This window comes from Wyeomyia smithii, chromosome 3 (genome assembly GCF_029784165.1).
Source record: "Wyeomyia smithii strain HCP4-BCI-WySm-NY-G18 chromosome 3, ASM2978416v1, whole genome shotgun sequence".
Taxonomy (NCBI): domain Eukaryota; kingdom Metazoa; phylum Arthropoda; class Insecta; order Diptera; family Culicidae; genus Wyeomyia; species Wyeomyia smithii.
This window is the reverse complement of record NC_073696.1, coordinates 170,486,709-170,501,050: the sequence shown is the minus strand read 5'-3', so window position 1 is coordinate 170,501,050 and position 14,342 is coordinate 170,486,709. Positions and strand designations below refer to the sequence as shown.

General features: G+C 35.7%; 1 protein-coding gene across 3 annotated transcripts in view; it reads left to right on the top strand.

Annotated features, from left to right (window-relative positions):
- The window catches only part of LOC129732896 (dynamin), a 114,837-nt gene extending 102,600 nt beyond the window's left edge, over positions 1-12,237 (top strand). For all 3 annotated transcript variants that reach the window (XM_055694289.1, XM_055694288.1, XM_055694287.1), the window contains one exon: positions 12,085-12,237. In XM_055694289.1, coding sequence (XP_055550264.1) covers positions 12,085-12,217 — 133 coding nt within the window. In that variant the 3' untranslated portion in view covers positions 12,218-12,237. The remainder of the gene's footprint in view (positions 1-12,084) is intronic.
- The last annotated feature ends 2,105 nt before the right edge of the window (positions 12,238-14,342 follow it).

Genomic DNA, 14,342 nt, shown 5'->3' with positions numbered 1-14,342 from the left:
CGATTCGCTTGGCCGTAGGTTAATGCACAGCTCTACTGATGGCTGTACATTAACCTACAGCTGAGCGAATCGGTTCGCGTCGCATTTCGCGTCTATTATGGCAGAGGCCTAATGGGAAAGTTGTATCATTTTGTTCAGAAGAATATTATTGTCGGTAATATTACAGAGATGCGATTGCGTAAATCCAATTTTGAATTGAACAATTGTTCTTTTGAGAACAAATAAAACACTTATTTGAAAAGTTAATAGCTTTTGGTACCAATAGCAGTATAGTGACAGCCTCAGCGGTAGATGCAGATGCAGCCGGTACTTCCCTGAGGCCGATGTAAAGGTAAATGGAAGCAGCACGGCGAAACAGTTCGGGTTATGCTTAGACGCGCGTCATTTTTCGTTGTTGATATTCCCCACATGAAACGACGCGCTTTCGTATGATAGCGGTGGTATTAGCGGTAGATGCATTTGCCACAAGCCGTGTCTAGTTTTCAATGTGAAAACACCTTTCTCACTGTGTTGACCGTGCGCCTTAGTCCTCACTATCAAGGTAACACAGAGATGTAAGATAAACACTACATCCTATGATAAATTGAACAATTGTCCTTATAAGGACAACAAATGAATTAATGAAGATTTAATTTTGAATTAGAATACTTCTCTCAGGAAGTTCGGCTACATAGGGATGTGAAATGAAAATCTAAAACTGAAAAAAGTGAGAAAAATTTCAAATGCTAATAAATCGGTTAGTTTTCGATGGATTTCCTTCGTTTTTGCAGCAATAGATTAGAAAATCTTCTGAGATTCCTACCAAATGCATGAAATTGCAATTTTATCATTCGAACTATTGTACTATTGAAAACTCTTAAGCCTTGTCAAAACACAAAATTCGACCTCTGATTGGTCGTTATACCGCGCTTTCCCAAGCACGGTCGGCAGAGTTATGGACCTAGTAAATTGGGAATGCATCATTTGGCCTATATAAGAGCTTCATCAGATAGTAAACAAACATTTTATCGGATAATAAATTGAACAACTGAAATTTGAAGAACACAAATGATTATTTGAAGAGTTAATATTTTCTCGTTTTGCGCTATAATCGAAAGTTAATTATCTTCATCTACATGCATACTCTGATTATTATTGCGTGTTTGCGTCGCTTAGTGTTTGGCTACGGTCATGCAGAACGCAAATAACGGCGCGATGCGATTCGGCAAGACGAAATCTGTTGAAATGTATAGCTCTACTTGGCCTTAAAAAGAGCTGTACATTTCACCACGGTAAGGCGAATCGCATCGCGCCGGCATTCGCGTTCTGCATAACCGTAGCCTTTGTTCCGTTCCCGTTTAATGATGTCGTATTAAATGTGCATATTACAATTCGGCAGCACTTCAACGTCTCATTTGCACAAAATTTAAAATTATTCAATGAACTCCATTCAAAATATCAGACAAAAAGAAATTACAATACTGCCAACTGACACGCAAGCAGCCGGGTTATTTTCTTGTAAAAGTATTCTACTTCAACCTTGCGGTCGTGGCTTTGCATACAACCTTCTTGTGATTTTTTTAATGAACTGGTATCGAATAACGATACATTAGTCTCGATACTATCGAGATATCAGTGCTTCCCCTCGATACAAGTATCGATTCCAAGTATCGATGTTTAATGGTATCGCAACGTCCCTATGTCCAGTCTGTGCATGTTAGATGAATTGTAAGTCGAGGATCTTAGGATATAAAACAATCATGTCTTAAGCAGAATTGTTAAGTGATTGAGTATTGATAAGTCTGCTTTGGAATTTCCTCAGTACGTGGCGCTGGTGTACCCGTGACTATTTTGTAACAGAAAACATTTTACCTATTTCAGTATCCACTCGTATGCTGTTACCAAATACATATACACTAGCGCCACGAAGCGACAGAATTCCTTAAAAAACAGATCATCATTCTATAGTATACAATAACTTGGACAACTCTGCTGAAGACATAAATGTTCTATGTGCTAAGATTGGAGAGCTATAATGCATCCTTCATGCTCAGACTGGACATGTACCACTTTTGCTCTCAACGTTTTCTGGTTGTCATAATTTTTCTCATAGAACAAAAGTGGTACATGTTTTTCCATTGAAATTTGTGTAAGTTTCTCAACCAGAACTCGTTATGCTTTCATGTGCCGTCTTTTGAAACCTTTCCAGCAATGATTTAGTGCAGTTATGTTGGAAAAAATTTTTGAGAATAATTTACTATTTGAGTGTTTTCGTTTATCGCGTCTCCTGAAATATTTACTCAATGGCACATGTACCACTTTTGCTCTCAACGGCTCAAATGTTACAACGTTGATTATTTGAACACGGAAGAAGTTAAAGTTTATTTTTCAAAACCAGAACGATTTGTTTGATTAGTGCGATGTTTTCGGCAAAGTTGTTGGCAGTAGTTGAGTATTAAAAATAATTTAAATTGAACATTTCGAAGAGTTGATTTTTGAAAAATATTTTATTGATGATCATGGAGAAACAAAAACTAAAAATTCTTCAGAAAAAATCCTAAAAAGGATTTGGGAAAATATTGGGAAACATTTTTTTCTTTGAAAATTTAAAAAAAGTTAAAAATAAATTTGTTTCCTTTGTAACGGTTTCTGCAAGACAGTTCGTGCAGCCTTTAAATTTGAAAAATAATAATTTAAGATCATTTTTCTGATTTCCAGGTTATTTTTTAAGTTTCGGAATCACTTATTTTGAAATATTGGCCCCTAATATCATTTTTTTATCAGCTTGGCCATTTTGAGCGCTGGATGCAAACAAGTTGAAGATGTTGGCAGATAACCAGAGAGATGCAACTTTAATGAACTAGCAAATCAAAATACTGAAAAAGTTGTGAATGCACTTCTGAAATTTTCAGAATCTATGCTGCAGCTCATGGCAAGTCCGTCCCAATTGCATTTTCATCAATTTTGAGTTTATTTATGGAATCAATTCCTTTTTATATCTACTTTCGATAAAACAAATATTTTTGAATACTTCGTTCTGAGGAACTATGAAAAAAATAGCAAGTCGGTTTGTCCCATAGCAAAAGTGATCGCAAGTCGGTCCCATTGAAAAAATCTTCGCAATTTAACCTCACGGCCAATAATGATCACGAAAAATGTGATATTTACCACAACTTAAGGTCTTTAGGTTTAAAATTGGATTTACCAAGTGATATTCGATAGCAAGGGCGACTCGTCCATACACGGTAAGAGTCGAAAACCCATTAATGGGTATTGCTGTACCCATTTTTTTCTGTCATATGCGGCTGTCAAAAGAATGGGTAAATTTAAAAATGTGAAATGGGTAAAATTGTACGCATTAGAAAGACATGTTCTTAGAAAAAAAAATGGGTCATTTGTTTACCCATTAATGGGTGAAAAAATACTTCAAGCATCGTTTTAGTTTGCTCTGTCGATTTGTTCGCACGCGTTGTTTCTACGATCTGTTTTGTTTATTATTTGTCAACAATTGCCATGGAAGGACTTTAAAAGAGATTCGATACTGCGTCGTTTAAGAAGTTGCAAGGTAAACGGTATGTTATATCAAGTATTGAACTTTACAATGTGAGATTTTTTTTTATATTAGGTCCAGAATGTTCACTATCCGTCTGGTATTGGCTTTGTTGCAGAGAATAGCGATTCTGACAATTGATGATAGCAGATAAAATACTCCTGTTTTCATAAATAAGATTCATTTTTGCAAATAATTAAAAATAACTGATTTCACTTTCACTTCTTTTCAATTTTTTGGGTGATAATCACAAAGTTTCCGTTTATTTAATAATGGGTAAAATTTCACCCATTTCCTTGAGAAAATTCATTTCTCAAAATGAGTGATTTTGTACCCAGTTTTTGACGTTTAATCGGTTTACCCGTTAATGGGTAATTCGAGTTTACCCACTAATAGGTTGGCTCACTTTTTGGCGAAATGGTTGAAAAAGTACCCATCAATGGGTTCTCGACGTGTAGGTGCAACCTGTGCATTGCACATGGGAACATCAGGCGAAAAATAAATAATGTAGTGTAATGGCTGATTGGAAGCTGTTATTTTTAATTTTTTTTTAAATAGTAATAAAGAGAAAAGCTTTCGTTTTTTCGCGGACATGATTGTGATTACTTTTCCAAACGGTGATTTTCAGAATTTATAGTTGAACATGTCGGTTAAAGAGCCACGAGTCGCCCCTGTTCGATAGGAGGTTTGATCAAATTTTACGCGTTCTGGCTCGAGCTGATAGTACAATGTTTTCTTCAAGACAAAATTTCCACCAGTAGCTTCTTTCAGCTGTTGTTTGTTGACAGTGAACGCTTTAGGTGTGTCACTGTATTGTTAGTTAAAGCATTCTTTAGTAAATACTACTTTTCGTATTTTATCCGTATGTTATGTAAAGACGTGGCTAAGAATTGTTCAATTATTGTCGTGAATTTCGTTTTGAAGTTTTCGTCAGTCATATCAAATACTTCGGTACGCTACTTAGCTGTTTCTCAACGGAGCAAACATTTTCCTAAGCTATAGGTGTTCTTTTATATTTTCTGCTACTGCTACGTGGAAGCTGTCCTCCGTCACGAACGTGTGACCGCTCTCAGGAAAATTTATAACAAGTTCCTACACCTAAACTGACTTTGAATTTATCAGTAGTATCAAATGTAAAACAAAATCTAATTTTATTTTGAGTGGCGCAGTTGGTACCTACATTGTGTTATGCTTCTTACAGAAAACTTGTAATGAAGCACGAGAGAAGGTTAGGTATTTATGAATTGACCAGCGATGGATTCATTCCAAATGCAAGCCATCGATTTGCAGTAGTTTGTTTTTCATCACCAGTTGTAGCTGGCTATGGGACTGACTTGCTATCATTCTGGCTGCGTACCGTAAAAGTAATCGCATGTGAGTCCCAGCCTATGATTCTCCACAAATTTCAATTCAATTTCGGTGTTTATGTAATTTTTATGATGCAAAAGTGTTAGATTGTCATTGCAGTACTAAATGCTGTTGATGGTCTTGATTGAAAAAGCATTTGAGTGCAAAATTTCACCTAAAGTGTTACGATTTTCAATTCCCGTTTTCTCGTCAGCACCAAAACGCAAATGGGACGGACTTGCTATGAACGGCAGTATGTAATGCGTGATAAACGAAATACAATTAAATCGCAGTATTTTTCCTGAATGTAAAATAATATCTTTATTTGAAAAAAAAAAAAAAAAACGCAAATCCATGTCACAAGTTTTGTTCCTTAAATAATCAATTCAATCAAAATATTCATTACTCTTAGGGTAAGTAGTTTCATGTTCACCCATAACTTCCCACGACTTTTCCCGATGATCTGAACAACGAAAAAAAAAGGTTTGTACGAAAAGTGCTGTTTGGGAACTCGAAAATGTTAAATGAGTGGCCACCCTGCTATTATCAAAATAATTAATTCATATCATGGTTATCTCTTGCATTGACAATTTCATCATTTGCTTTTTAGTCTTGTTGTAATAAATTGTTATTTTTATCTGAAAAAACACCGCACAAATCTGGCCAAGCCTAAAAATATAGCAATTACCGTAATATTTTTCTGTGTGCGCTTGAAATGTAGTTCACCCAACCGCCATCATGCTCGGAGGGGCACCACATTTTTGTTGCCCGTACACGGTAAGAGTCGAAAACCCATTAATGGGTATTGTTGTACCCATTTTTTCCTGTCATATGCGGCTGTCAAAAAAATGGGTAAATTTAAAAATGTGAAATGGGTAAAATTGTACGCATTAGAAAGACATGTTCTTAGAAAAAATATGGGTCATTTGTTTACCCATTAATGGGTGAAAAAATTTCTTCAAGCATCATTTTAGTTTGCTCTGTCGATTTGTTCGCACGCGTTACTTATACGATCTGTTTTGTTTATTATTTGTCAACAATTGCCGTGGAAGGACTTTGAAAGAGATTCGATACTGCGTCGTTTAAGAAGTTGCAAGGTAAACAGTATGTTATATCAAGTATTGAATTTTACAATGTGAGATTTTTTTTATATTAGGTCTAGAATGTTCACTATCCGTCTGGTATTGGCTTTGTTGCAGAGAATAGCGATTCTGACAATTGATGATAGCAGATAAAATACTCCTGTTCTCGTAAATAAGATTCATTTTTGCAAATAATTAAAAATAATTAATAGTTTCCGTTTATTTATTAATGGGTAAAATTTCACCCATTTCCTTGAGAAAATTCATTTCTCAAAATGAGTGATTTTGTACCAAGTTTCTGACGTTTAATCGGTTTACCCGTTAATGGGTAAATCGAGTTTACCCACTAAATGGGTTGGCTCACATTTTGGTGAAATGGTTGAAAAAGTACCCATTAATGGGTTTTCGACTCTTACCGTGTAGGGACGTTGCGATACCATTAAACATCGATACTTGGAATCGATACTTGTATCGAGGAGAAGCACTGATATCTCGATAGTATCGAGACTAATGTATCGATACCTAAATGTATCGTTATTCGATACCAGTTCATTAAAAAAAAGTCACATTTCTTTTTTATTGTTTATTCCTCAAGATAAAAAAGTTTAATTTATTCAAACCACTCATTTTCATTCAAAGAACCAAGAAACACCAGCTTTTGAAGATATTTAGCTGAAAACCGATTACGCTTTTTGGTCATGATCGATCCCGTTTTAGAAAAGAGCCTCTCGCATGGCACTGATGTAGCCATATTGACTAGATACATTTTTGCTTGCTGATAAAGCTCCGGGAAGACGGTTCTCATATCCTCCCACTGCTCAAGAGGATTCGAGTCCAGTGAACTTACCGACAGGTATCAGCAATGTTTTATTGTTTTCTAATGGTTGATGCAAGTGCTTTTGAGCAGTGCTTTTAAGGTAAAAATAAAAATTTGGGCAGATTGTTTCCGATATCAACTGTGCCATCATCACCTAGTGAGATCCCACCTATGTGAGTTTTACATCTATACTGTGGGTGTCATAATTATTATTGTTCTTACTTTAACCCTCTAGTGCCCAAGTTAATTTCTAGACGGGCTTCGGTAAAATCATTTTGAATCATTATAAACACTTTTTAAGTATTTATTGAAGCTTCTTATAGATTTGACTGAAACCCGCCAAATGGCGGCATTGGGCACTAGAGGGTTAAGCTTATTTCAATTACTACATCATGTTAGCAGATGGTGATATATTATTCTACTAAAAAAACTCCAACATGCATATATATGCGAAGGGATATTAACTTCACCGTCAATTTCCAATATAAATAAAAGTACAGTAAATATTGATAACATAGGGAAAGTTCATATAACTTGTAAATTAAAAACAAACTATACAGTATTTTAATTCTGAATTTATGGTTGAGCGACGTCGATCAAAATATTGATATGCGACTTTTGATCAAGTGAGAACTTTCGTCAAAACGGTGAAATCACCAAAGCAAAAAAAGATAAATTGGACTAGAAATAAACTAAAGTGAAAAATAGAACAGAAATAATTTATCTTCCAGAAATGTTTATTTTAAAAATTATCTTGAAAAAATATATGCCGGATAAATTTACATCGACTATGATACTCTCCATATTTCATTTCATCAGGTCTCCCGGTTCCCAATAACATTTCTTGTCCGGTTCACGATGGCATTCGTGAGAATAAAAACAAAGCCAGCTGGCGCCTCTCTCTCAGATAAATACCAGAATTCAGTTTTTTTTTAAAAACGAGAACGTTTTTGCATTACAGTAACTATTCGCTGACTGGGCTTCTTTTCAACTGGGCGCTCGCTAACTGGGAGAATTCCCAGTTAAAAAGACCGCAAACGTCAAATATCGAATCGAACAAAGCATGTAGATTGGGAACGAAAATTAAAAAATAAAGTTTTTTCAATCGAGCATATTTAAAATACAAAAACAGTAATATGGCTGATAAATGTACTCGCTATATAAAAGTATAGTTTAAAATTTTTATTTGAGAGATAAACTTGTAGGCGTGGCTTCCCTATTTGGTGATCAACTTAAGAACGATTTTTTTTATGAAATTGTCGCGAAGCAGCGTTATCCATTGAAATCCCCCTCAGCGTTGAGATAATATCCCAGTTAGCGAGCTGATTTCAATAACTGCTCGAAAAAAATAACATCAAAACAACCTTAAAAGTTACTGTAATTTCACATAGTGATACCATAATTTCAACTATGTTTTTCATTGTAAATACATCAATTTTACATTGAATATTGTCCAGAACAATAAAAAGCATAGTTTTTGCCATTTTTACCATGAAAAAGGGGGGGTTGTTATGTATCTTAACAGCATTTTTTCAGGCATTTTCCCATACATTTAGAAGTCACTGACAATATTTTTCATGGTAAAATTATTTTCGGTGGAAACTTCAACAACAAAAACGTTGTTAAAACATGGTAATGACAAAAATCGTTTGCAGGCTTACAGTAAAAATACAATATTTTCTATGGTTACAATAAAAACATTGTCCATTTACTGTTTGTTCACCGATTTTTTCATAAATCACGTTTGGGCAACCTGAAAACAATTTTTTAGAAAGTCGAAATGTTCTACAAAAATGCAATAAATAACCTCATCTTTCAATTGAGGGCCGAGCACCTCGACTTTTTCAACATTGATTTTTTTTTGGACAGCCTAGTATACAGTCAAAACGAAAGCAACAACTTCTAGTTGCAAGATATCAAGTTTAGGTCTTTGGCAAAGTCGCAGAACTATAAAATTTATGAATTTTTTGCGAAGCACTACAGGGTGACAAAAAAGTCCGGTCACACAGGAAAATCTCAATATTTCAAAGAATAAGAAGAAAATCTGAATCTGGCTTTCATAGCTCTATTCAGTAACTCATAAAGATACTTCACAGACGATATCTCGGAATTAGACCACCTTTCTCTGATCGAACCAGCTTCAGACGTCTCGGAAAGTCGTCGCAAGCGGCGCGCACGTGCTCCATCGGCATCTCGTCCCAGATTTTCGTGATAACTCGCTTGAATTGCTCCAAATTTGTTATTTTATAGTCGTTCAGCTTCGACATCATGTATCCCCACACAAGTGTGGGGGGTCGATGGTTGTGAGGTGGCGTGATCCACTCACAACCAACCCAACTGGTCTAGATTCAATCCTAGCCGACACCGGGAGATTTTCTGAGGCGAAAAACCTCTGGGATCACGCCTTCCATCGCATGAGGAAGTAAAGCCGTTGGCGCCGGTCCGTTAATAAACGGGTCGTGAGTTAGGGTCCTGGGTGTGGAGTCGCCTCCCTGGGCGTCGGTGATTGGCCACAACAGTGGCGGAACTAGACCGACGGAAAATAAGCGAGAATAAAAAAAAAAAAATAATTATCGGTTTCCGTTAGACTCTACTAGAAATTTGGGAAATAAATATTGAAATTCAGTCCGCGCAAATATATATTTCGACTGTGACATACAGTCATCCTCAGTGGACACATAAGCACTGAGAATGACTGTATGTTACAGTCGAAATATATATTTGCGCGGACTGAATTTCAATATTTATTTCCCAAATTTCTAGTAGAGTCTAACGGAAACCGATAATTATTTCTTTTGATTTTATAAATCACTCTGCTGAGACGCTCGGTAAAGATTTTCCAAATTTTTGACGTTGACTAACGTCTATATCGAAGTTAGGCCCCTGAATTTGAAAATCTAGTAATTCAACCAGGGAAAACCAGAGAAAAGTGGTCAGGTTTTGAGCGCTTTTTTTGCAGTCATCTATAATCAGGTTTTCGAGGTTTTGGCATCAATCGATCAGAAATTCTTTTACGGTTAAACTTCATGTAATAAAAACAAACTATTGTTTGAGATACACTATTGAAAAATTGGTAATTAATATCGATTGTCTAAATCATACCGCGCAGCCAATCACTACCTCTCCTCCCAAGCACAGTCGACACTAACGGATACAATCGATCTGACTTTGTTGTTATTGTTGTTGTCACTTTCTGTTTCCGATGTTTATGCTGCTGCTAGCGGAAAAAACCTTGCAAATATGCATCTTTTTGTTGGTGTTAATTTTACGACAGCGGCCGGCGCATATAATTTTAATTCCAAAACCGCACCAGTGACATGCGGACGCTAGGTGATAGCAGCTGAAAGGAGGAAAGACAAAAGAGTACCGGTCATCTCGTGCCGGTTTCACCCGTAATGCTGGTGGCTTTTAGAAGTAAATGGCTACTGCAAAACACTTAAATGGCTGGAATTCTGGACGGACTAACCAAGAACAAGGATATATTCGGCAACTGGCCCCTTTTGGTGCCTCGAAATTGTGTAATAGAAGCGGCTAATTGAATTTTTTGTTTTACCAAATGCTGCTGCTAGCGGAAAAAACCTTGCAAAAATGCATGTTTGTGTTGGCGTTAATATTACGACAGCGGCCGGCGCAGCTTTCAAGAAACATTTGTCTCTACCATTCCATCATCAATGTAGCCCCTCCTTCTTTCTAATTATCTGACGAAGCCTTGGTATAAAACGTATCGTTCGAACGTTTCACCTCATCAGTTTCATTATTAAACCGTACCGGATACATACGGACGCTCGGTGTTAGCAGCTAAAAGGAGGAAAAACAAAATAGTACCGGTCATCTCGTGCCGGTTTCACCTGTTATGCTGGTGGCTGTTAGTAATAAATGGCTACTGCAAAATACTAAAATGGCTGGAATTCTGGACGGACTAACCAGTGAACGAGAATAATCGGCAACTGGTACCTTTTGGTGCCTTGAAATTTCATTACAGAAGTTTTGTAAAAGAAGCGTTGCAATTCCCTCTACTATTTGCTTCAATGAAATATTTTTTTTTTATAAGAATACGGTAGTCAACGTCATGCGGTCGTGTCTTGAATACCACCCTCCTCCTTTTTTTTAATTGTTTTTTTTTTTATATCAGAAGCGAAAGAAACAAATACCAACTAGAGAGCCACATTTTCAACCGGGGAAACAGTAAACAATCTTCGGGACAAAATCTGGTGTATACGGAGGGTCGCGGCCATAAGTCATATACGGCCGTTTCGCTTTAATTTCCACATTTAGTCGATTTAATAATTTACAATAATATTGTTTATTGATTGTTTTCCCATGTTCAATGTAGGAGTTGAATACTATGCCTTGTGAATTCCACACTTTACGCTGACTGACGATTGGACTCAGGAGTATAGATAGTGGTGAATCCATGATCGCTGAAAATAATCTTTCATAGTGCGCGTAACTAATACCACATTCCCCATCAAATTTTTGATGCGCAAGTCTGTTTTTTTTTTTGTTTATTGGTTACCTGAAAATGACCGCCGACTTCAATCACTGAAATTGGTTTCCTAAAAATCTTCGATAGTTTTCAGAATGTTGATCGTTTAGCGGTAGGCCTCAAAAATTTCGTCTTCTCGAAAATAAAGTCCCCATGACAAATTTCAGCTCGCTCAGACTCTTTTTTCATCGGAAAAAAAAGTAAAACTTTAGCTGCTTTGAGTCCGAATGAACTCAAACTTTGCATTGGGATTATTATGTTATATCCGCAATTCATGAGTGAGTCGAGAGTATGACAGAATGTGTGAGAGTAGACCATAATTCAAAATATTCATTAGGGTAACATTACAAATTAATAGAGTTATGTTATTCTAGTGTGTATTTTTTTCTTAGAAGATCTCGTGGCATCGTTAGATTAATAGCATTATAATATTTATAAAAAAGACTCAACATGTTAGTACAGTGCAGTGCTTGTTCGATTTTATCACGGTCAAAACAAAATACACCGATATTTTGATTAAATGATGCACTCTCATAGTTCAATAGAATATAAGTTCAATATACAAGCGAACAAACAAAAAAAAAGTAAATAATTCAAGTTAAAGTTCAATATACATGCAATGTCAATTAAAATTCCTGCCTCACGGTCCTACACCTCCCCCCCCCCCCTTTCATCTACCACGCTTTTTATCACTCGGTGACTATGATAATCACAAATTTGGCTATCATTGGGTCATGTCACTGTGAGAACAGGCTTCAAATCAAAAGTATTAAAATAATCGACTCATCGCATTTATTTAACCAACCATTTTATTTTTTCACAGTCGCCCAGGTGGTACAACAACCAACGCTTTTCCGCAAAACATGAGGCAGCAGATAAACCAACAAGTTGGCCAAGCAGTTACCAACGCAACAATGAATGAACTGTCTAGTGTATTAAGCAGCAAATTTAAATAAATTCAAATAAATAAAGTAAACTAATGTTCTCTTTTTTTTTTAGAACTCCGTTTTTAAGAACTTATAGGTATCTCTACAATCGACGTTTTCTGCGTTTACTTACGTTGTTGTTTCGCTATATATATATATATATATATATATATATATATATATATATATATATATATATATATATATATATATATATATATATATATATATATATATATATATATATATATATATATATATATATATATATATATATATATATATATATATACATATATATATATATATATATAGTAGAGTAGAGCGCAGAAAAAATGATTTTCAGCATTAATTTGACATACGTATCCAATTTTGAACAGCTAGAGAAATTTCAAGAACATCCCAGCCACGGTGTATTCGGTAAAATTGTTAAGCATCTAAAATACATCTGAATTTGTTTTTTTTTTCACACTTCACAAAAAGTATTATCACAGACTTACAAACGTAACACTGGAACCTAGCTCCATCGCCACAAAAAAACGACCATTTCAAATTTGCAATCGAAGAACATGGAAGCGGATGGTGTCCGAACGATGATATAATTGAAAATTTGCTCAAACCTTCGAGAAAACATGTGTTAAAAACACACACGTGGTGTTGTGCTGTGTTTTGACATACCTAGGTGACATATCAACACTATTATGGCCCCTTAACAGAAATCAAGGCGTGGATTTTTTCGTTTTTACGCGGTATGTTTCTAATGGTTTTTAATGATCAAATCGCTTATCTAGAGTGTCCGATGAGTTTACTTATTCCAATTACTGCATATTCACTGATTTGGCCTAGTCTTTTTATATTTTTCCTTCAAATTCAGCTTAATTCGCAGGTGGAAATAACAATGCAATTGATTTTTTTAAAGCATTTAGCAGAAATTAGCTCAGCTTAGCTTGATTGACTGCACATATCAATGGTTGCTACTCCGTGATTGATCGGAATCAGTAAAATTGCACAATTGATCAACTGAACGGGACTGGGAGTAACCGACTATTCTCGTTGTACAAATTTTAGTGACTCAATTTTAAAGGATCAATAACGGTGCCGGCCGCGTCCTTTTTGTGAAAGTATTTAGCAGAAATGATTAAAAACTTTTAGCGAATAAGGTTTTTTCCGCGGACTTCGGAATTCACGCGGTTTTTCATGTGGATTTTGGAATTTCTGCGGTTTTTCACGCGGATTTCGAAATTTACGCGGCAAGCGATTTGCTCATGTGTATTGATTAATTACCTGTCTCAGTGTCGAGTACGACTTGAACTGCCTTGCAGAAGGGTCGCATTTTACCAACAGCTCGAGGCTTGTCTTAGACTACCGAGAGATATTGGAAATTTTCCGCTTTTAACAGGTAATCTTTTTTAAAGACTATATGTTGAATCGCAAAGTATTGAATTTGTTTTTAACGTTTAACGAGTGATTAATGTGTAAATTTGTGTTGACAAAATTTGTGTAAAGTGAAAGTAAAGTGAATTTTGTCCTGAAATGCCAGGACGAACCAAAAAAGCTCGCTTTGATGCGGCTTCTCCTCCGAGTGATTCAGAAAGCAATAGGTATGAAATTCTTTCTTCTATAGGGGATCAAGAATTTGAAGCTTCTCATTCTGAGCAAACTGCCGGTATGAAGAAAGCTAAAGCTCCACCTATTGTGATAATAGTTGCGAATTTGAAGGCTTTTCGTTCAGAACTTTCATCATTTCTTTCTGATGCGAAAGTTAATTTTCAAATTGGCCGCCGAGGCGAAATTCGTATTTTGGTCGAATCTTTTGAAGGCCATAAACATCTATTACAGTATTTGACTGAGAAGATGTACAAATTTTATACATATGACGCCAAAAACGAGAGACTGTTTAAGGCGTTTTTGAAAGGTCTTTCAAATGACCAAACTATTGATGAAATTAAAGATTGTTTGACGGAATTACTTGGTTTTTCCCCCAACGAAGTAATTTTGATGAAACGTAAATCAAACGCAAAATTTAACAATACTGGAATACACCAGGAAAATTACTTGGTGCATTTTGATCGTACCAAAGTAAGTAATTTAAAATTTTTCGAAATAGCACGTGTTTCATTCAATGTGCGAATAAAGTGGGAAAACTTCAAGAGAC